Source organism: Oryctolagus cuniculus, chromosome X (assembly GCF_051225735.1).
Source record: "Oryctolagus cuniculus isolate XC-2025 breed Fujian yellow rabbit chromosome X, ASM5122573v1, whole genome shotgun sequence".
Taxonomy (NCBI): domain Eukaryota; kingdom Metazoa; phylum Chordata; class Mammalia; order Lagomorpha; family Leporidae; genus Oryctolagus; species Oryctolagus cuniculus.
This window is the reverse complement of record NC_142888.1, coordinates 9,804,688-9,826,768: the sequence shown is the minus strand read 5'-3', so window position 1 is coordinate 9,826,768 and position 22,081 is coordinate 9,804,688. Positions and strand designations below refer to the sequence as shown.

At 46.3% G+C, this 22,081-nt stretch overlaps 2 protein-coding genes across 49 annotated transcripts in view; one reads left to right on the top strand and one right to left on the bottom strand.

The window, feature by feature from the left end:
* Positions 1-1,328, bottom strand: part of CXHXorf58 (chromosome X CXorf58 homolog) — a 29,707-nt gene extending 28,379 nt beyond the window's left edge. For 3 of the 5 annotated variants that reach the window (XM_070067194.2, XM_008272451.4, XM_089324484.1), the window contains exon 1: positions 1,012-1,304. The gene's annotated coding sequence lies outside the window, so the exon portion shown is untranslated. Of the gene's footprint in view, positions 1-1,011 lie in introns of all 5 variants that reach the window. The other 2 variants (XM_008272453.5, XM_089324485.1) reach the window with 1 other exon arrangement.
* The window catches only part of APOO (apolipoprotein O), a 168,454-nt gene that overhangs the window by 69,212 nt on the left and 77,161 nt on the right, over positions 1-22,081 (top strand). For 5 of the 44 annotated variants that reach the window (XR_011385642.2, XM_089324473.1, XM_089324462.1 and 2 more), the window contains exons 1-2: positions 1,358-1,560; positions 9,619-9,682. The exons of 3 other annotated variants lie outside the window; for them this stretch is intronic. Coding sequence is in view for 10 of the 41 variants with exons in the window: in XM_008272459.4 (XP_008270681.1) it covers positions 1,552-1,560 (9 nt within the window). In the remaining 31 variants the exon portion in view is untranslated. Of the gene's footprint in view, positions 1-1,255; positions 1,561-1,623; positions 1,959-9,618; positions 9,695-22,081 lie in introns of those variants that run through there. 36 more of the 44 variants (XR_011385647.1, XM_089324470.1, XM_070067205.1 and 33 more) reach the window with 20 other exon arrangements.

The following is a 22,081-nucleotide window of genomic DNA, read 5'->3' as shown; positions in this document are numbered from 1 at the left end:
CCCTCTCCCATCCCCTTCTTCATTAAGATTCATTTTTAATTATCTTTATATACAGATCAACTTAGTATATACTAGGTAAAGATTTCAACAGATTGCACCCACACAGACATACAAAGTGTAAAGTACTGTTTGAGTAGTAGTTTTACTGTTAATTCTCATAGTACAACACATTAAGGACAGAGCTCCTACATGGGGAGTAAGTGCACAGTGACTCCTGTTGTTGATTCAACAATTGACTCTCTTGTTTATGGCATCAGTAATCACCTGAGGGTTTTGTCACTGGCCTTATTTATGTGATCCCTTTGACACTTAATCCTATATGATCAATTATGAATTTAAACTGATCACTTTAACTAGTAAGATGGCATTGGTACACGTCACCTTGATGGGATTTGGAGTCCCATGGCACGTTTCTAGCTCTACCATTAGGGATAAGTCCGAGTGAGCATGTGCTGAACTGTACATCTCCTCCCTCTCTTATTCCCACTCTTATATTTAACAGGGATCACTTTTCAGTTAATTTTACACGCCTAAAGCAATTGTGTGTTAATTAAAGAGTCCAACCAATGGTATTAAATAGAAAAAGAAAATACTGCAAATAAAATAGTAATGCTTAAGTATTTTAAAGAGAGAAAAAAGCATCCTTGGCGACTAAACTTAAAGCCTGATAAATGTCTAGCTCCTGGTAAAGACCTAAAAAACAGGCAGCATTGTGACTGCCACGTGGGTGCTGGTTCCAGTCCTGAGGGCTCCATTTCCAATCTGGATCCCAGCTGGTGGCCTGGAAAAGCAGAAGATGGCCCAAGTGTTCGGGCCCCTGCACCTGCGTGGGAGACTCAGCTGAAGCCCCTGGCTCTGGCCTGGGCCATTTCTGGCCTTTGCGGCCATCTGGGTAGAGAACCAGCTGATGGAAGACCTCTCTCTCTCTCTCTCTCTCTCTCTCTCTCTCTCTCTCTCTATCTCTGTAACTCTTTCAAAATAAATAAGTAGATCTTAAAAAACAAAACAAACCCTAAAAACCTTTGAGAGGTAAATCCAGGGCTCCTATCGGCGGCTTCTGGCTGCGAGACTCTGGAAGAAGCTTGAGGCCCGCTGAGCGCCCCCAGCCGGAGGCCTCTGAGGACGGGACTCCCAGCCCACACCTCCGGGCGCCCAATCCTGGAGGCGAAGGCTGACTCCCAGCGCCCAGCGGCGCCCGGCGCCTCCCTCCTCGCGCCTCCCTCCCGGCGCTTCCTCGTGCCGCCCACACTGAGCCGGGGCTTTCTTGCCGCCTAGCAACCACCGGCGCAGGGGCGGAGCGTCACGGAGGGCGGGGCTTGCGTCCGCCCGCCGTCCGGGGCGCTACGCGCTGCCGCTCAGTGACGTCGCTTCCAGTCCAGGGTGGTTGAGCTAAACTTTCGCCTCATCGAGTTGACTATACGTTCGTCACCCGCGCCGCGGCACGCCTGCGGTTGGGTGAAACAAGGCCCTATCGGGCCTCCGTAGTCGGCTTTTTGTGGTAGGCGGGGCCGAGGCCGGGGTGACCCTGCCGGAACCGCCGCTGCCAGCAACATGTTCAAGGTGAGAGCATGGAGTCGGGTCACAGTTGTCATCGCCCCCTCCCGGCCACCGGGAGCCCTCCCCGCGCTCTCGTGGGCCTTTCCGGGGACCGGGCACGGTCCGCCCCAAGGCTTTTCCCGCCTGCAGGCAGGCTGCGTTCCGGCCCCGCGGTCCATTCACTGGTCATCTTGGGGCGAGTGGCTGCCGGGCGGAGGCGTGAGACTCGGGGGCGGGTCGCGACGGCCCTTTTGGGTCGTGCTTCCGTGAATAAAACACTTTGAAAAGTTACGACACTCTCCGCAAAGCACCCACCCCTTCGGCTGGTGCCTTCTCGGGATCGTGGGCAGGGTGAGGCTAGTTCCTGGCGACGTGGGGTTTGCTACTCTGGTTGCCGGGCAGCATCAGATTTCAAGAACCTGGTATGTGGGTGGGGGAGGGTCGCCCTCGGAGTGGCCGCTGCAGGAAGCGGGAGGCTAGTGTGGGAATGGCTGGCTGGGGAGGGAAGCTCCACATCCCAGTGACCATTATCCGTGTTTAAATGGACGTGTTGACTTTCTTAGGATCTATGTGCTTGTGGCCTTTAATAAAAGGACTTTTACAGACAATGAAGACTTTATTTCCAAAAATCCGTATTGTAGCATTAAGCCATTTTTTAAAAATTATTTTTGCAGTCACAAAAAACAAGTCATAGGCTATCAGAAATTAATCTACGAAACTGAGCGTTCAAGAGGCATCATACCCGTAAAGTAGTGCTAATGACATCTTAGAACTGTGCTGCTCGCTTAAGCTTTATTGAGCTCTTGTATGCTTTCAGCACATTAATAAAGACCATAAAATCAGAACATCGGTTCTGCCTGCTAGCCTTGGCCTTGGCCCGTCCTGCTGTGTGACCTTGGACAAGGCATTTAACCTCTCTGCCTGTTTTCCTGTTGGTGACAATCGGGATGATAGCATCTGCCTCATAGGTAGTCGTAGGAGGAAGTAGTTGTGCGTAAGACGCTTGAGAGAGGTCTTGGCATGTAGACATGCCTCTGGTTTGTTTTCGGCGAGCTCACGGTTTAGTCAGCAGGACGAATCCCATAAGCAACTTCCATTCATTTGACAAGTTGAGGTTAAACACCTATTATGTGCTAGCAGCTCAGCTTGGCTTTAGGCTTACGATGAAGCCTATGCTGTGACCAGTTCAGCTGCATGGGTACCAGCTATATACTGTGGTCGTAAAAAAGGGGAGCAGGATCTTTTTGGCTTAGCCAGGAGTTTCTAACCTGGGGTCCTCAGTCCTTCAAAGGGTCTGTATATAGGGGGGCCCCTGGATTCTGATGGGGGAAAAACTTATTTTCACCCCATCTTCAATGAAACCAAGTGTTTCCTTCAGTTGTGAATACCTATTACCTATTACTGGGTAACAAACCACTGCAAAGCAGTACCCTAAAACAATGATTTATTATTTCTCAGTCTGGGCTGGTTGAGCAGTTCTGGCATCTTCCAGGGGCTGAATTGAGCAGGGGGCTTGACTGGAAGGTACTCTCTCTCCCGTGTTTGGAGGCTTGGTGTCCCTCCCTTGTGTCTTCCTCATATGGTTACGGGCCAGTCCTAATGTACAAACACCTGCATCATTTGCTGATGTTAAAACAAGCTGCATAGCCAAGTTCAGAGTTGATACGGTAGTGGACTGTACAAGGGCATGGTTAAAAGCAGGTGTGGCTCATTGGGGGCTTATTAATTTAACAAGCCTTACAGCAGCAAACCACAATAGTATTAGTGCCTGTTACTAACAGAGGTCACAGTACTCAGGCCCGCATTTTGGCGCAGTGGGTTAAGTTGCTACCTGTGACACCAGCAAGTGCTGGCTCGAGTCCAAGCTGCTCCACTTCTGAACCAGCTCTCTGCTAATGTGTTGTGGCCTGGCTCAGCTCAGGCTGTTGAAGCCATATGGGGAGTGAACCAGCAGATAAGACAGTCTGTCTCTGTTTCTCTTAAACTCTGCCTTTGAAGTAAATATTTTTTAAAAAGTCACAATACCAGTGCAAGTCAGAGACATTTTTATATCATATTACTGTTGTTGCAGATCTCAAAATATCATTTATGCTCATCACTACAAAATTAGAGTGCTTGTAAGATTCACTGTTAACATCTTTTTAATGAGTTAGTGAAGTACATATTACTACATCAAAAAAATTTTTTTAGAGATATATTTACTTCGTTGAAAGAGTTACAGAGAGAAGGAGAGAGAGAGAGAGAGAGAGAGAGAGATCGATCTTCCATCTGCTAGTTCACTCCCTAAGTGGCTGCAGTGGCCAGTGTGGAGCCTGGCCGAAGCCAGGAGCTTTATCTCGGTCTCCCGTGTGGGTGCACAGGCCCAAGCATTTGGGGCATCTGCAGCTTTCCAAGGTCATTAGCAGGGAGCTGGATCAGAAGTGGAGCAGCCGGTACACAAACCAGTGCCCAAAGGGGATGCCGGTGTTGCATGTGGTGGGTTTAGCTGCTGTGCCACAATGCTGGCCTTGTACACCAGAAATTCGAATTTTGAAAATATGTTTATTTGTAAAGGGGAGGCAGAGAATGAATGTGAGAATATCTTTCATCTGCTGGTTCATCCCTCAAATGCCCACAGTGGTAGAGACTGCTTCAGGCCGATGCCAGGAGCCCAGAGCTCTTTCTGGGTTTCTCACAAGGGTGGCAGGGGTTCAAGGCCTTGGGCCATCTTTTGCTTTCCCAGGTGCATTAGCAGGGAGCTGGATTGGAAGTGGAGCAGCTGGGACTCGAACCCATTCTCCAATGTGGGATGGTATTGCAGGCAGTAGCTTAGCGTGAAGCACCACAGCGCTCTCCCCGTAAAAATATTCTTACAGTTATTTCAATGTAATTGGTGGTATTTTTATGCAGTAGGAAGCGTTCTTTGGGAAGAGGTCCATACCATAAAGACATACCCCCCTCCCCCGACTTTGAGTGGAAAACCTTGGAGGGCACCAAAATACAGAGTAGACTGAGGAGAGGGGAGAGAGCAGAGATGGAGAAGCAGTGTTTGGAAAGTAGAAGAAGGAGCAGAGCAGCATGGTATTTAGGAAATCGAGGGTGGATGGGCTATGCTAGGAGGCTTTCAGCTGGGCTAAGGCAGCTGCTTACATAGTAGGGAGCACCATCTCACAAAGTGCAGAGGAAAGTTGGCTCCTGGTTCTTTGATTCAGTGGGTCAGCAGTGTCACCTAGGACACTGGATCTTGGCTTCCCACAGTAGGGTTGGTTTCCTTTAAAGTTGCAAGACGACTGCAAGAAAAATACACACTTTCTCAGTCACAGGAGCAAGAGGAGAGAGGAGAAAATGCCCACTCTTGTAGGATTTCCTTCCTGCAGTCTTACTCTTACTGGACCAAACTTACCTGACCCGGTAGTGATTGCCAGGGGAATGCTGTGCTGAGACTGGGACTAAACTGGACCAACTTGGGGTAGGGGTCACTTTACCTTGACCTTTTCCTCACTTGGGAGAAGAATGAATTTTTGAACAGGATGGGGTTTTTATTAACAAAGAAGAGGGATAATTGAGACTGGATGTGCAACCAGTGGTGCCCAGTATTGGGGGGGGCGGTGCAGAAGTAGCTGCATTTGGAGACGTGTTCATTGGTTTGAGCACCTTGGGGAGCTTGTGCAGCTTGGTGATGCAAGTGGAAACTGGATTCGCGTGGTTGGTGACTCAGAGATGGGTACATAGCCTGGCTGTCAAGAGAAGGAGAGCGTGGTAATTAGCAGGAAATACTGGATGAAGATTCTAGAGTTTGTGGTGGTTACAGTGTGTGTGTGGTCAAGGGAATCCCTCAGCTTTTAAATGGGGGAAAGATATGCCTCTTGTGAGATGGGAGGAAAAGAAGGGTGTGTGAGTGACTGTAGACCGGCGGATCTCATCTTGGATGTTACCACTCCTTTTGTCTTCAGTCTGGTTGTGTTGAACATTTGTATACTGAAATACAGTTCTTGTAAATCGTTCCTTTTGCTCGCCTTTATTTTACCGTAGAATCATTATGCTGATCTCTGTCTTTTGGGTTGGGGGGACTAGTGTGTAGATTGGTGATGAATCTCACTTGTGCATAACAGAAAAGTGCCACAAAATAGTTTTCCTAAAATGGTGGGGGCTGCTGCTTACGGCACCTGTATCTCCTTTTGGAATGCCAATTTGAGTCCCAGCTTCTTGGCTTCCCATCCAGCTTCCTGCTAACATGTCTGGGAAGGCAGTGGAAGAGGCCCAAGTACTTAGATCCTTGCCATCTAGATGGGAGATCTGGATGGGGTTCCTGGCTTTGATTTTGGCCTGCCCCAAAACTGACTGTTGTGCCCATTTGGGGGAGTGAACCACCAGATTGAAGATCCCCCCCTGACTCCCTTCCCCTGCTGTCACCCTGCCTTTTAAATAAATAATTTTTTTTAAATGGCAGTGTTAGGTCTAGTAGTTGAAAATCAGTGCTTGTGAAACGCATATGCAACTCTTGGTAACCTGCAGATTCCAGTTTATCTGGGATGTGGCCTCGGATTCTCCATTTGTGAATGAACTCCTGGGTCCTAGAGGCAGGTTCTGCATCCACTTTGGATAACAAGAATCAAGGCAGATTGTTAGATGAATGGTTTATATTTTCAAGGAGGGTGATAGGAGACTGGCCAAGGAACAAAATGAAGCTGGAGGCTCTGAGGGCTCTGCCAGGAAGGAGCACTGCGACCACAGGTCTGCCCACAGTGATCTGCCGAGCATGGTCTGTCGAGCGGGGGCAGCGCAAATGGTAGAATTCATCTGGATTTGGTAGTTAACAGCTTTGGTCAACCAACATTGGAGGGCAAAGGAACTGTAGATGTTGGTGGAAGAAGTACCTAGTGTGGCTAATTATTTGTGTGTGTAAAATGTTTCAGTAGTAACCATTGTGTTAGCTATTCCTCATCAGGCCAGTAGGGGGCATCAGTGGATAAGAAAATATTTGAGAAGCTGCTGCGTGCAGTATTTGCATTCCTTTGTTGGAGGCAGCTTTTCCCATGCTGTTGCAGGAAGTCTGAATATTGAGTACATACACTCAGCCCTCACATTCACATTGCTAGATTTCATTCACTACACAAATTTTATCATGGTCCGGCAGTGGGCTGGGCACGGTGCTTGTCATTGGGGGACACAAATGACAAGAGTCACTACTTCTTCAGGAGAGAGTTCCCGGATGTGGCCACTCATCAGAATTATTCAAGGAGAGCAATAGCTTCTAGGGCCCTGCCCATGTTTCTTTTTTACTTTTTAAGGGGGGTCAAGTAGTACTCTAGTTATTTTGGGGGGGGGAACCCACGTAGTGGTGAAACTGGGTTCAGAAGCTCACGACGGGGATATCAGCACGAACAGAAAAAGTCTGTCCCAGCTTTCCCCAAAGGGCTGTGTTCGCCAAGATCAAAGTGCTTACCTGCCTGCTCCTTGAAAGCTTCCAATAGCAAGGGAGTGGCGATTCCTTCTGAGCTCCAGTTTATTGTAAATTAGGTATCCCACCCTCTGATGGCTTTATTTTGAGCAAGTCAGACAGGATAAGGGATTGCGAATCAGGTCTTTTGGTGCCTTGTAACTGAGTGTCAATCTGATTGTCAAGGTGTTTTTTTTTTTAAGTCCCAGTACCATCCCCTTCTTTGGAGGGTTTTCCTCCCTTGGAGCCCCCCTCCCCATGCTGCTCTGGCTGGAGGTCTTTGACTCTAATAAATCTTGCTTTTATATCTCAAAAAAGAAAAAAGACGTCTATTCTGCTGCAGTGAGATTTCAACCTTGACTGCATGCTAGAGTGACCTGAGGAACCTTTAAAAGTCCTGGTGGTCAGAGTGGACCCTAGAGCACTGATGTCAGAATCTCTAGGAGTGGGGCTCAGCGTCAAGTGTTTCTAGCATGCAGCCGACCTTGAGAACTACGGACTCGGAAGCAAGAGCGCCAGCAGGGGGCATCAGAAGACTTTCTAGAGAAAACCTTGCTTGCACTGACCTTAGAAACTAGGCAGGCAAGGTTGAAAACACGTTCTATTTTTATTTATTTATTTATTTTGACAGGTAGAGTGGACAGTGAGAGAGAGAGACAGAGAGAAAGGTCTTCCTTTGCCAAGGTTCACCCTCCAATGGTTGCCGCGGCCGGCGCGCTGCGCTGATCCGATGGCAGGAGCCAGGTGCTTCTCCTGGTCTCCCATGGGGTGCAGGGCCCAAGCACTTGGGCCATCCTCCACTGCACTCCCTGGCCACAGCAGAGAACTGGACTGGAAGAGGGGCAACCAGGACAGAATCCGGCACCCCGACCGGGACTAGAACCCGGTGTGCCGGCGCCGCTAGGCGGAGGATTAGCCTAGTGAGCCGCGGTGCCGGCCGAAAACACGTTCTAAACGGAGGAGAAAAACTGCATGTGAGGACACAGCAGTGACAGAGTTCACACTGCTGAGACCTTGAAATTCAGCAAGTTTCCTTGGGAACGATACCGAAGTTCTCTGTAGCTCCTCAGCATCTATAAAATAAGGAGTAGATTTGTACCAACCTCACGTTGTTGTATATTCTCAGTTCACTCCTACCCAAAGCTTAGAATAGTGTTTGGCATAAAATAAGTGCTCAAGAAATATGAGCTGTTACTAACTTTCATTTGGCTTCTTATAAGAGGCTGCTAAGGTAGTATTATGGTAGTTGGAGATCTCCAAAAGTATTTTTTTATTTCAAAACTTGATAGTTGAATAGATGTGGCATGGGAGGGAGAAGAAGAGCTCAGGGATACTGCTTAGGCTTTTTGTTTGTTATTATTTGAGAGGCAGAAAGACATAGATCTTCCATCTGCTGGTTCACTGCCCAAATGCTCACAAGAGCTATGGCTGGGTAAAGCCGAAGCCAGATGCCTGGAACTCAATTTGAGTCTCCCATGTGGGTGGCAGGGACCCAAGTACTTAAGCCACCACCACAGTCTCCAAGGTGTGCATAAACAGGAAGCTGGAACCTAGACAAAGCTGGGATGCTTGAGCCCAGGCACTCTGATACGGGATGGGGGTATTCAAACGGCGTCTTGACTGCTATGCCAAGTGTCCGTTCCTGCCCAGGCTTTTGGCTTGGAAGATGCTCTAAACCATTCATGAAGATGAGAAAGTGGAAGAAGACAGTGTTTGGTTTGGAGGGAGGTGATAGTTTGGTTTTTAACAGGTTACGTTTGTTAAAGCATCCATGGGCATGGAGTGACATGGAACCCAAGGGTATGGAGTTGTCCCGAGAGATGTGGGCCGGGAGTGGGAAGCCATCAGCCTGTTCCCTGCTAACTGAGGTCTTCAGGGCCAGAAGGTAACCTAGTGAGAGCTGATGTGAGTCTTTCCTCCCTGCAGTGCAGAGATGTGGCCGGCACCCCGAGCTGCCCGCACAGGGCAGCCCGAGTGAGTTCATCCTTCCTTAGCTATAAGACAGTGTTACCTTGCACATGCTTTGTGGCTCCAGGTAGTGCCTGAGCCTACTCCCTCCTTCTTGAGCAGAATTTTCTTACCGTGTTACTGGTGTTAATCATACGAGCTGAAGAAAGAATTGCAGAGTTAAAAGGGCAGGCATCAGGGTACTGGAAGAGACCTCTTACATTTGAACATTATTTTCTTTTTAGGATTTATTTATTTATTTGAAAGTCAGAGTTACACAGAGAGAGGAGAGGCAGAGGCAGAGAGAGGTCTTCCATCCGATGGTTCACTCCCCAGTTGGCTGCAACGGCCAGAGCTGCGCCGATCAGGAGCCAGGAGCTTCCTCCGAGTCTCCCACGCGGGTACAGGGGCCCAAGGACTTGGGCCATCTTCTCCTGCTTTCCCAGGCCACAGCAGAGAGCTGGATCGGAAGTGGAGCAGCTGGGACTAGAACCGGTGCCCATATGGGATGCCGGTGCTTCAGGCTGCTGCACCACAGCGCTGGCCCCATTGAACATTATTTTGAAAGACTTAAATATCTCCCTCCTCCCTTACAGTGTAAGCATCTGCGGGGGAATTCTTCCTGAGGAATTACAGTGAATACATTTTTACTTGCATGCATGCATCTTTTATATGCAGAATTAATTGTTCTTTTTTTCCTTTCTTATCCTTCCAAGAACTTGGACAGTAGAGACCAAGAAGAAGAAAGAACTGCCTTGCAGCTCTGGACGCAGTCTGAAAGTACAGGCTCAGGTTCTGGTTGTTTTGGTTCTGGCTGAGTGGCCTCGATGGGATTTCGTAATCTCTGGGGGGTCCCTGATCACAGTACTGTGCAGCCAGCAGCACGCTCCTCCGAGTAGCGTGCCTCCGAGTAGCATGTCTCTCTGGGGGAGGAGGGGTGTGAATGTGAGAACCCATCCGAAGCACAGTGAGCTACCAAGTACCTTGTGATTGTAAGGTCTTTTCTGTGCATTCTGTAGCATTGCTCCTTCTACTGCAGAAATGCACATACCTCCCGGTTGCAACTGAGACTGTAAGAAGAGGAGGAAGTAGGTGAATGCCACCTGAGAAGAATGGGGAGATCAGAGATAAAGGCGGGAGGAGAGTAGACAAGGAACTTAGACATTTATGACAAGTGAATTTATGACCCTCTGAGGCCTCTTCATGTTTGTAGACTTTTATGACATAAGGGTATAAAGGTTTACTTTTTAGTCTAGATTTATGTTTCACACCCATGTCCTTTCTTGACTAGACTGGAACTTAGAGACTAGGAAGTGCACTTCAATATTTGAATGGTACATTTAAAATTACTGCAAGTAACTAAATGCATAAGGAATCTGTAGCAAAGGTATTTTAAAAAGTTTAGAGCTGGCTTATTTATAATGACTGGGATGTGCCAACAGATTTTTAAGCTAGAGGAATTGAAAGGATTTGTATCAGTTGATTTTCCTTTATAATGCTTATGTGGAATTTTACAGTTAGTTCATACAACCTGTGGCTTTATGTAGTTATTTTCAGGGGGGAACAGCTCAATCTAAAGATATATTTTAGAATTAAAATTTATTTTATTTTTCCCCTTTGCTGAGTTTCTCCTATTTTTGCATGGCCTCATGCCAGTTTTTTTTTTTTTTTTTAATTTCAACTGGAGTAGGCATTGTGGCACAGTGGGTTAGGCTGACACTTGGTGGGATGCCCACATTCCATATAATAGTTCCTGGGATTGAGTCTTTGTTCTCTGCTTCCGATTCATCTTCCCGCTAATGCCCCTGGAGAGGCAGTGGTTGATGGTCCAAGTATTTGAGTTCTTGCCACCCATATGGGAGACCTGGGTGGAGTTCCCTATTTCTGACTTTGCCTGGCCCAGCCCTGGTTCTTGCAGGCATTTGAGAAGTGAACTAGCAAAGCAAGATATCTCTCTCTGCCTCTATCCTCTGCCTTTCAAATTAATAAATAAAACTTAAAAAAAGAAAGCTTTAACCGTGCCAATTTCTTCATGTGGTGTATTTTAAAATATGTGTTTTCTGTTCACTAATGCTTGGATTTAGATCTTTCAATATGCTGACAGCCTTGTAACTTTGAATGTTAACCTGTATTTTGCTGATGTAGCTTTATGCTTATAGATAGTATTTATTTTTTTAAGATTTATTGATTTATTTGAAAGTCAGAGTTATTCAGAGAGAGAAGGAGAGGCAGAGAGGGAGAGAAATCTTCTATCTGCTGGTTCACTCTCCAATTGGCCACAATGGCTGGAGCTGAACTGATCTGAAGCCAGGAGCTTGGAGCTTCTTCGGAGTCTCCCATGTGGGTACAGGGGTCCAAGCACTTGGGCCATCTTCTGCTTTTCCAGGCCATAGCAGAGAGCTGGATGGGAAGTGGAGCAGCCGGGACTCGAACTGGTGCCCATATGGGATGCCGGCATTGCAGGTAGCAGCTTTACCCGCTACGCCACAGCGCTGGCCCCTTGGTTAGTATATTTTGGGTGAATGTTGTTTTGAAGGCACTTAAAGTATAGTCACCCTTTGTCTTATTTCTGACTCTTTGAAGTAGGGCAGTATGTTTTATTCAAAGCTCACACTGACTCCTATTTCAGGACTTTGGTTGGGTGAGGATTCAGGGACCTATTTGGGAGCTGGAGGTTGAGTCACAAGTGCATGTTCATTGCCATAGCTGGCAGGGATGGCTTTTTTTTTTTTTTTTTTTTTTTCAGATATGTCAATGCATTCCTGGAAATAGTCTTTTAAAATAGTATCTGTGAAAATCAGCCAGGTTCTTATCTGTTATTTCCCCCACTCCACGACCTTTAGTCCTTGTGAAATAGCAGTTTTCTTCGTGTTGGCTGAGGTAGAGCTCCTGGGGGAGGGGCTGATTCCTGTGTCCAGTTGTGACATGGATTGGACGGGTGAGTGCTAAGTAAGCAAGCAAGTGCTCCAAGAACTCCAACAGCTTTCCTGAATTGTCTGTTGATGGCTCATCTATCTCACTTGGCAAATATTGACTTTGAGCCTGATGGTGGCATCACACCATTTGGGAGCTCTGTTAAGGATACCGTTTGGAGTCCAAATATTTATTTTTCTGGTTTTTATTCCTTATTTTTACAGAGATTTTTCACTATGAATACAGATTGTCATCAGCTGAATTGAGTCTTGCCCATGTTTTGTTTTTCCAAAAAAAAAAAAAAGTTTTCTTTTCCTTAAAGAAAAGTACATGAATAACTGAGATAAGGTCGAAGGCAATTGTCATCAGTGAGTTCAGAGTTCTCTGTGCATGTGGTGGTCTGTTAGAAACAAAACCTGAACCTAGATTTTACTTAGACCCAAAACTGTTCCCTTAAAGGATGTGAATTTTTTTAGTTGCTTGAAAACACAGACACATTTAGAACCTACGTTGTAGCACAGCAGGTTAAGCCTCTGCCTGCGACGCCGGCATCCCATATATTTTCCGGTTCAAGACCTGGCTGCTCCACTTCTGATCCAGCTCCCTGCTAAGATGCCTAGGAAGCAGCAGAAGATGGTCAAAGTCCCTGGGCTCCTGATACCCACCTGCATTCCTGGATTCGGCCTCGCCCAGCCCTGGCTGTTGTGGCTGTTTGGGGAGTGAACCAGTGGCTGGAAGATCTCTATCTCTGTAACTCTGCATTTCATATAAATAAATATTCTTTAAAAAGAGAAGCAATCAGATTAGCGTGGTGTGCCAGCCGCAGCGCACTGGCCGTGGCGGCCATTGGAGGGTGAACCAACGGCAAAAGGAAGACCTTTCTCTCTGTCTCTCTCTCTCTCACTATCCACTCTGCCTGTCAAAAAAAAAAAAAAAAGAGAGAGAGAGAAGCAAGACTTGAAGTAAATATCCCCTTTTGGTATTTTCCTACCTATATTCCCTTAAATCAAAAGATTGAGTGGATCTCAGGATGCCATTCTAAGAGGAAAAGATGTGAAGTATTAGGCAAGCAGCAGTAAATTTCTGTCTGGATGACGAAATTCAAAATAAATTTGGAACCTGCTAAATTACATATCATCTGTGTACAGCCCAACTGGATGACTCAACCTTTCTAAATGAACAGTTATTTCATTCTTTGACCTTGAGGGTTCCTTCCTGTTTATCACACAAATTTATTATTTTTCTATATGAATTTTATAAAAATTTTTTGAAGATTTCTTTATTTATCTGAAAGTCAGAGTTACACACAGAGAGAAGGAGAGGCAGAGAGAGAGAGAGGTCTTCCATTCAATGGTTCACACCCCAGATGGCTGCAACTGCTGGAGCTGTGCCGATCCAAAGCCAGGAGCCAGGAACTTCTTCAGGGTCTCCCACGTGGGTGCAGGGGCCCAAGGACCTGGGCCATCTTCTACTGCTTTCCCAGGCTATAGCAGAAAGCTGGATTGGAAGAGGAGCAGCCGGGACTAGAACCGGCGCCCATACGGGATGCCGGCGCTTCAGGCCAGGGCATTAACCCGCTGCACCACAGCACTGGCCCCTGAATTTTATAAAATTTGATAGCTGTTTTTAAAAAAATTTATTTTAGAGGCAGACACACACACACACACACACACACACACACACATAAACACACACACAGAGTTCCTGTGTGCTGGTTCACTCCCCAGATGTATGCAGTGGCCAAGGCTGGGCTGGGCTGAAGCCAGGAACTAGGAATAGAATCCAGGTCTCCTGTGTAGGTGGCAGGAGCCCAATCACTTGAGCCATCACTGCTGCCTCCCAAGGACTGCATTAGCAGGAGCTGGCGCCAGGGATTGAATGCGGGTACTCTGATGTGGGGCCTGGCTGTCTTAGCTGATGTCTTAACTGGCAGGCTGAATGCCCACCCTGGTGGCTATTGTTAAAGAGTGAAAAATGGAATAATTACAGATGAAACATTTGTTTTGCCTTACTGAAATAATTTTGTGGTGAATTCTGCCCTCCCAAGATAAAGCAGAACTTGATTTCCTGTGAGAAAAAGATAATATTAATCCTGAATACAGCCTCAATTTTTTCCTTTGCTTATCTCTTTAGATTATAATCTGTTTATAGTGCATGAGGAAGAACTAGAAAACACGTTACTCTAGTGCAGAACAACAGAATTGAAAGTTTCTTGTAAAATTATTCTGTGTTTGTCATGGTGAGAAGATAGTTTTTCTTCCTGTTTCAAATCTGAATCTGAAAATACTGGATTTATGATCCCCTTTACCATGAAGCGGGTTGAAATGATTGTACTTTCCATGGTTAACATGAGTGCTCCTAAGTTTATATATTTGGATGAGGGCCTGTCAAAACCATCATTTTGAGATGATAGATTTAATTACCCTCTCAATATATTCCAAACATTTCACCACTGATCAATATATTTGTCCAGAATTAGCATCACCTATCAAAACATTTTTACCCCTCTCCAGTTAGAAATTACCTTCCGACTGTGGACTCCTCTGGAGTTAGGCATTTGTTTCTGTTCTTTGCATGTTTACCAAACAAATCGATGTTTGTTGTAAGAACTTTAAGAAATATGGAAATAGCAAAGAATATTCTTTTGGGGGAATGATTTAACTATTTTTAATTAAAAAAAAAAGATTTGTTTACTTTGAAAGGCAGAGTAACAGAGACTGAGAGAGATCTTTCAACTGCTGGTTTACTCCCCAAATGGCTGCACCTGGGATTGGCCCAGACTGACGCCTGGAGCCAGGAACTCCATGTGAGTTTCCCTAGTGGGTGGTGGGGACTCAAGTACTTGAGCCATCATCCTCTGATTTCCTGGGCACATTAACAGGAAGTTGGATCAGAAGCAGAGTAGTTGAGACTCAAACCAACACTCCTACATGGGATATGGGTGTTGAAAGCGGCAGCTTAACCTGCCGTGCTACAGTGTTTGTCCCCTAAAACTTGTTTCTGTTCACAGTAATTGTATATATTATAGACTACAGTGTGGTATTTTGCCCTTTTTAGAGGATTTACTTATTTATCTGAAAGGCAGTGTTATAGAGAGAGAGGGAAAAGCAGAGAGAGGGATCTCCATCTGCTGGTTTACTCCCTTCATGGCCAGGGCTGGGCCAGGGCTGGGCCAGGGCTGGGCCAGGCCAAAGCCAGGAGCCTGGAACTCTATCTGGGTTTTCTATGTGGGTGACAGAGGCCCAAACACTTGAGCCGTCTGTCTTAGGCTGCTTTCCCAGGCACATTAGCATGGAGCTGGACCAGACGTGGAGCAGCTGGGACCCAGCCAGCACTCACTGGGATGCTTGCATTGCAGGTGGCTGCTGCACCACAACCTGCTGCGTGACGCGCTGGTCCCTAGAGTGTGATTTTTCTTCCCTCCCCTCCCCTCCCCTCCCCTCCCCTCCCCTCTAATATTTATTTATTTGAAAGGCAGAGTTACAGAGAGGCAGAGGCAGGGAAGAGAGGTCTTCCATTTTTTGGTTCATTCCCCAAATGGCCGTCTTATATTGCTTTCCCAGGCCATAGCAGAGAGTTAGGTCATAAGTGGAGCAGCCAGGACTCGAACTGGTGCCCATATGGGATGCCGGTGCTGCAGTGGGTGGTTTCACTCACTACACCACAGCGCTGGCCTCCACGGTTGCTATTTCAACTCATGTATATGATGAATACAGAGCAAAACAGGGTAATCAATGTTTTCTCTGCTTTATGATTAGAGGCTTGGGGACTTTCTTTTCCATTTGTTCAGACAATATATACTAGGTTATTGTGAACTCTCGTCTCCCCAGTATCCTGTATAACACTAGGAACTTCATTCATTTGATCTCTGATTTGATACCCAATATCTAAACTGTGTGTATGTTCTCTAACCCTTCCAGCCTCTAATAATCACCATTCTGTGTTTATATTGAATTATTTTTAGCTCTCACATGTGAGGGAAAGCATGTAGAATTTGCCTTTTTGTGCCTGGCTTATTTCAGTTAACATAACGTTCTCCAGTTCCACCCATTTTACTCATTCTATTGTGTCATATACGCCACGCCACGTTTTCTTTATCCATTCGTGTGATGATGGAGGCCCTTTTTGATCGAATATCTTGGCTGTTGTGAATAGTGCTGCAGTTAACATGATGGTGCAGGTGTCTCTTGGATATCATGATTTCCTGTCTTTGAGGTATACACGTAGTAGTGGGATCGCTGCATCCTGTGGCAGTTATAGTTGTAGTTTTTAAAGGAGTCCTCACATTGCTTTCCGTAGTGGCTGCAGTAATTGACACCCCCACCAGCGGTGTGTGAGAGTTCCCCCGTCTCCACATCCTCTTCAGCATGTGGCTTTCTGCTTTTTGATCATAGCCATTTTAACAGGGGTGAACTGATATCTCACTGTGCTTTTGATAGGCATTTCCCTGATGGTCAGTGGTATTGAGATGTTTCTCATATATTTGTTAGCCATTTCCACATTGTTTATCTGATAGCAAATTAGAAAAGGAATTATTTGCCTGGCAAGAAAACTTGTATATTGAAAGCCAAACGTTTAACAATCTGCTTGTCTGTAAATGATGAACCTGAGTCAAAAAGGAAAATAAAATGGAAGCAAGTTCTCAGTAGGCTCTCTTAACTAAATGTGTGACTGACTTGTTAGTCCCAGATGTTTACACTAGTAGGAGAGCCCATACAGAGGTCTGGTATTTGTGAAGGATATAGGATATCTAGAAAATGTTTGAATTGCAGATGGAACATCAAACAAAATAAAATTTAAATTTGAAGCAAGTTTCAAATATGATGAATATCATTTATCATTGATACGTTTTTTAAAGATTTATTTATTTATTTATTTGAAAGAATTAGAGGAGAGGCAGAGAGAGAGAGAGGTCTTCCATCCGATGGTTCACTCCCCAGATGGCCGCAATGGCCGGAGCTGTGCCAGTCCAAACCAGGAGCCAGGAGCTTCTTCCGGGTCTCCCACGCAGGTGCAGGGGCCCAAGGACTTGGGCCATCTTCTGCTTTCCCGGGCCATAGCAGAGAGCTGAACAGGAAGTGGAGCAGCCGGGTCTTGAACAGGCGCCCATATGGGATGCCGGTGCTTCAGGCCAGGGCGTTAATCCACTGCGCCACAGCGCCGGCCCCTTATCATTGATATTTATTTATTTCACTAGTGTAATTACAGCCACATTGCGTGCAAGCTTTTAGCTTAGACTTATCGCTGCCTGAGCCTACACAGCGTAGTTCTTAACCTGGCGTTTACGAAGATGTGTAGGTGATGGTGCTGACAACAGGGGTGAGGAAACTTAACCAAACCTGGTACTGATTTAAAATTAGCTTTCCTGGAAAGCACTGTGTAGTAGCATGTGCGTGTTTTTCACCATGCGCTAACACAAAAAAGGATTGCCTTTCATAATGGCTGAACAAAGCTGTTTTTGTTTTAATCTGTGTTGGGATCAGACAGAGCTGGTGCCACGCCCACAGTCCCCTTGACCTTGCCAGTGCAGGGCGCATAGGCGCGACTTCCAAGGGCCAGCATGTGCATCTGTCAGCCTGGGAGCTTTCTCTGGGAATGAGTGCACGAGCAGGGACGGCTGGCCATGCCGAGGATTACTGCCTCCCCTCCTGAGCAGCCCCGAACCGATGACTGGTGGGTGTGGGTGTGTCAGTCCCCCACTCCCGTGGGACGGCCCCGAGTTGCATGTTCTGTGGTGACTCTGACGCTCTCGGGAGGGATTCGGCTCCACTTAGCCATAGTGGTAACTTGCTTACTAACACACACACACACACAGGGCTGCCTTCCCTCACCGTTCCACTTCCCCACCGTCTCCCATCAGTGGTCCCTGGGATCACCTCCCAAATGTACTACCTGTACCCAAACCCTTGCCTCGGGCTTTGTTTCTGGGAGATCCCAAACTAAGATGGCCTCCCCTGATTTCATTATGAAAGCATTTGTCCCTCTTTAATTGATTTAGAATCTGGCTACCACTCTGGCTCTTAAGTGACTCATGCTTGGATAATCAGTAGCATGAATCCAAACAGCAAGTAGCCTGGGGTTATCATATATGGTGGCAGAGAAAATTGCATCATTTATTTGACCTTGGTGGTAATAGGGTTAAGTTCTACATTCCATCACATAAAAAGAAGGAAAGAAGGGGCCGTTGCTGCGACACAGAGGTAAAGCTGCTGCCTACAGTTTTGGCATCCCATATGGGTGCTGGTTTGAGTCCTTGCTGCTCCATTTCCTGTGCAGCTCTCTGCTGGTGTACCTGGGAAAGTGGAGGAAGGTGGCCCAAGTGCTTGGGCCCCAACACTCATGTGGGAGACCTAGAAGACGCTCCTGGCTCCAAACTTCAGCCTGGCCCAGTCCTGGTGTAGCAACCATTTGGGGAGTGAACCAGATGGTTTGGGGAATGAACCAGATGGAAGGTACCTCTCTGTCTTTCCCCCTCTCTCTCTAACTGTGTTTCAAATAAATAAATAAATCTTAAAAAAGGAAATGAAAGTTCACTTTGGGGGCTAGTGCTGTGGCAGAGCAGTTAAGCCTGTGGCCCCAGCATCCCAGATAGCTCCACTTCTGATCCAGCTCCCTTCTAATGGCCTGGGAAGGCATTGCAGAATGGCCCAAGTGCTTAGGTCCCTACACCCGTGTGAGAGACCTGGAAAAAGCTTTTGGCTCTTTGCTTTGGATCAGGCCAGCTCCGGCTGTTGTGGCCATTTGGGGAGTGAACCAGTGGATGGAAGACCTTCTCTCTGTTTATCCCTCTGTCTATAACTCTGCTTCTCAAATAAATAAATAAATAAATAAATCTTTACCAAAAAAGTTCACTTTGGGAAATGTGATGTTTGAAGTAGCTGTTAAAAAGTCTGGTGCAACTGTCCATCAGGAAGTTAGACATACAGGACTAAGGCTTAGGTATAGGCTGGACCTGGGCATACTGAGTTGCACTTCAGTAGCCTATGTGTAGGAATTAAAGATTTAAGTGTATGTATTTGTTTTTAAATTTTAGTTGTATATTTTGTGGAGTACAGGTTGATACTTCAATACATGTATAACGTGTGTAATGACCAAATTAGGTTAGTTAACATTTTCATGTCCTTATACATTTTAAAAATTTTTGATTAACATGTAATAATTGTACATTTTTCTTGGGTATGGTGTGGTATTTCAGTACATGTATGTAATGTATACTGATTAAATCTGAGTAATTATTAGCATTTCCATCCCCTTCTTACATTTGTAGCCTTAGAACTTTTCTTTTCTAGTTATCCATAAAATATATAATAGGTTGTTGTGAACTGTGGTCATCTCACTGTGCTGTAAAGCACCAGTACCTACCCCTTCCATTTAACTGAATTTTGTACCTGTTACCTGGCCTCCCTCTATTCTAATTCCCGCTTTCTCAGCCTCTAGTAATCACTGTAAAGATCTAACTTTATAGACAGGTCTTTGGGACAGCAGTTAAGCCCTTTCTAGGGACACGCACCTCCCGTATCAGAGTGCTAGGGCTCAAATCCTGGCTTCACTTCTGATTCCAGCTTCCTGCTAAAGCACACCCTGGGAAGCAGCAGTTATGGCCAAGTAGTTGGGTCCCTGCCACCAACATGGGAGACCTTGGTTGAATTCCTGGCTCCCAGCTTCAGCTTGGGCCAGCCTGGGCCTTTGCGGGCTTTTGGGTAGTGAACCAGTGGATGGGAGATCACTGTCTGTCTCCGTCATTCTGCCTTTCAAATGAATAAAAATAAACAAATCTTAACAATTTTCAAAAAGTCTTAAATTCAAATGAAATTTCCCTGGAGTGGGAAGAGAACAGGGATCTATCAACCTTGACAAGCTGTGCAGAGGATAGAAAGGCCCAAAAGGAGAGCAAGAGAATGCTTAGAAAGCTTGCAGAATGGAGTAGAGTAGAATTTTGGAAGCCAAAGAAGCAGTTTGAAGATGGTGGAGTGCTCACCAGTGTCAGGGTGCAAGTGAGATTTAGCAACTGGGATGCCATTGGTGGCCTGGGGAAGAGCAGTTTTAGGTCCTTGAGAGGAGATAAAGTTGAGGAAACAGTCTATCTTTTGGACTTTGTGTTGAAGTATACATACAGACAAGTATGTGGATCCTACGTGTATTTTTGTGAACTGGACATCCTGCTGTGTCGAGGGCGTCCTAAGAACCTTCCTCCCGGTTTTGCTAAGGGCATCCCCTGTTCTGCCTTCTAACCTTAGTCTATTTGTAGAATCAGTTTGTCAGTGGAGGGAGGTGGCAGGCTAAGGTAGTAGTTACAGAATTGGGTAGAGTTGTGTTTTCCTGAGGATGGGAGAGATTTTCTTTTCTTTTTCTTTTTTTTTTTAAAGTATTATTTGAGAGTGAGTGAGTGAGAGAGCAAGTACACACTGTTATCCACTGGTTTTCTCCCTAAATGGCTGCAACTGCTAAGGCTGGGCTGGGGCTGAAGCCAGGAGCCAGGCTTCCCATGTGAGTGGCAGGAACCCAACTACTTGAGCCATTACCTGCTGCCTCCCAGGGTCTGCATTAAGAATTAGGAACTGGAGCCAGGAATTGAGTTTTGGCACTCTGATGTGGGTTCTGAGCATTGTTACCGCGAGATTAGAGGCAACAGCAGAGAGATTTTCTTGGATATTAGTAAATCCCATAATTTCTCTAGTAGATGATCAGTCTCTTTCTTATTGTTTAGGACATTATTTATTTCATTCTTTGAAATTTTCTTGGAAGTGAATTCGTTTGCATGCTATATAAATTACAGTGGAATAATTACTCCCTAAGTATCTGCTTGTGGAATAGTGCTTTTCTATTTTTTTAATATTTATTTATTTTATTTGAAAGAGTTACAGAAAGAGGCAGAGAGAGAGAAAGATCTTCATCTGCTGGTTCACTGCCCAAATGGCCGCAGTGGCTGGAGTTGGGCTGATCCAAACAGGAGGCAGGAACTAATTCCCGGTCTCCCACATGGGTGCAGGGGCCCAAGGACTTGGGCCATCTTCCACTGCTTTCCCAGCACATTAGCAGGGAGCTGGATCAGATGTGGAGCAGCCAGGACTCAAACTGGCACCCATATGGGATGCCTGCACTGCAGGCAGCAGCTTTACCCGCTATACCACAGTGCCAGCCCCAAGAATAATGGTTCTTTATTTATTTGAGAGGTAGAGTTACAGACAGTGAGGGGAAGAGACAGAGAGAAAGGTCTTCCTTCTGGTTCACTCCCCAGATGGCTGCAATGGCCAGAGCTGTGCTGATCCGAAGCCAGGAGCCAGGAGCCTCCTCCCAGTCTCCCATGCAGGTGCAGGTGCCCAAGCACTTGAGCCATCCTCCACTGCTCTCCCATGCCATAGCAGAGAGCTGGATTGGAAGAGGAGCAGCCGGGACCAGAACCAGAGCCCATATGGGATGCTGGCGCCGCAGGCGGAGGATTAACCTACTGCGCAATGCCACCGGCCCCCAAGAATAGTGGTTTTCTAAACATAGTGTATCAGGGGAATAGATCTTGGGCCTTTCTTATATTTATTGAATCAGACACATTCTGGGGGAAAATGTTGGAATCTATGCTTAAAAAAAAACACATTTATTTGAAAGAGTTATAGAGAGAGGGAGAGAGACAGACAGATTTTTCCATCTGCTGGTTCATTCTTCAAATGGCAGCAACAACAACAGGTCTCCCACATGGGTGCAGGGGCCCAAGCACTCGGGCCATCTTCTGCTGCTTTTCCAGGTGCATTAGCTGGGAGCTGGATCAGAAGTGCAGCAGCTGGGACTCGACCCAGCGCCCATGTGGGATGCTGGTGTTGCAGGCAGCTTAACCTGCTTTGCCATAAGGCAGGCCCTGAAATCTACACTTTAAAAAAGTTCCCTGGATACAGGCATGTGACACAGTGTTTAGGATGCATATATTCCATATTGGAGTGCCTGGTTTAAATCCCAGCTACTCAGGGCTGGCTCTGTGGTTAGAAGGTAAAACTACCTGCCGCCTGCAGTGCCAGCATCGCATATGGGTACCAGTTCGAGTCCTGACTACTGCTCCACTTCCTTTGGCTGTTGTGGCCATTTGGAAAGTGTACCAGCAGATAGAAGATTCTCTCTCTCTCTTTTTTTCAAATAAATAGGTAAATCTTTATTTATTTATTTTTTTTATTTTTGACAGGCAGAGTGGACAGTGAGAGAGAGAGACAGAGAGAGAAAGGTCTTCCTTTTGCCGTTGGTTCACCCTCCAATGGCCGCCGCTGCAGCCGGCGCACCGCG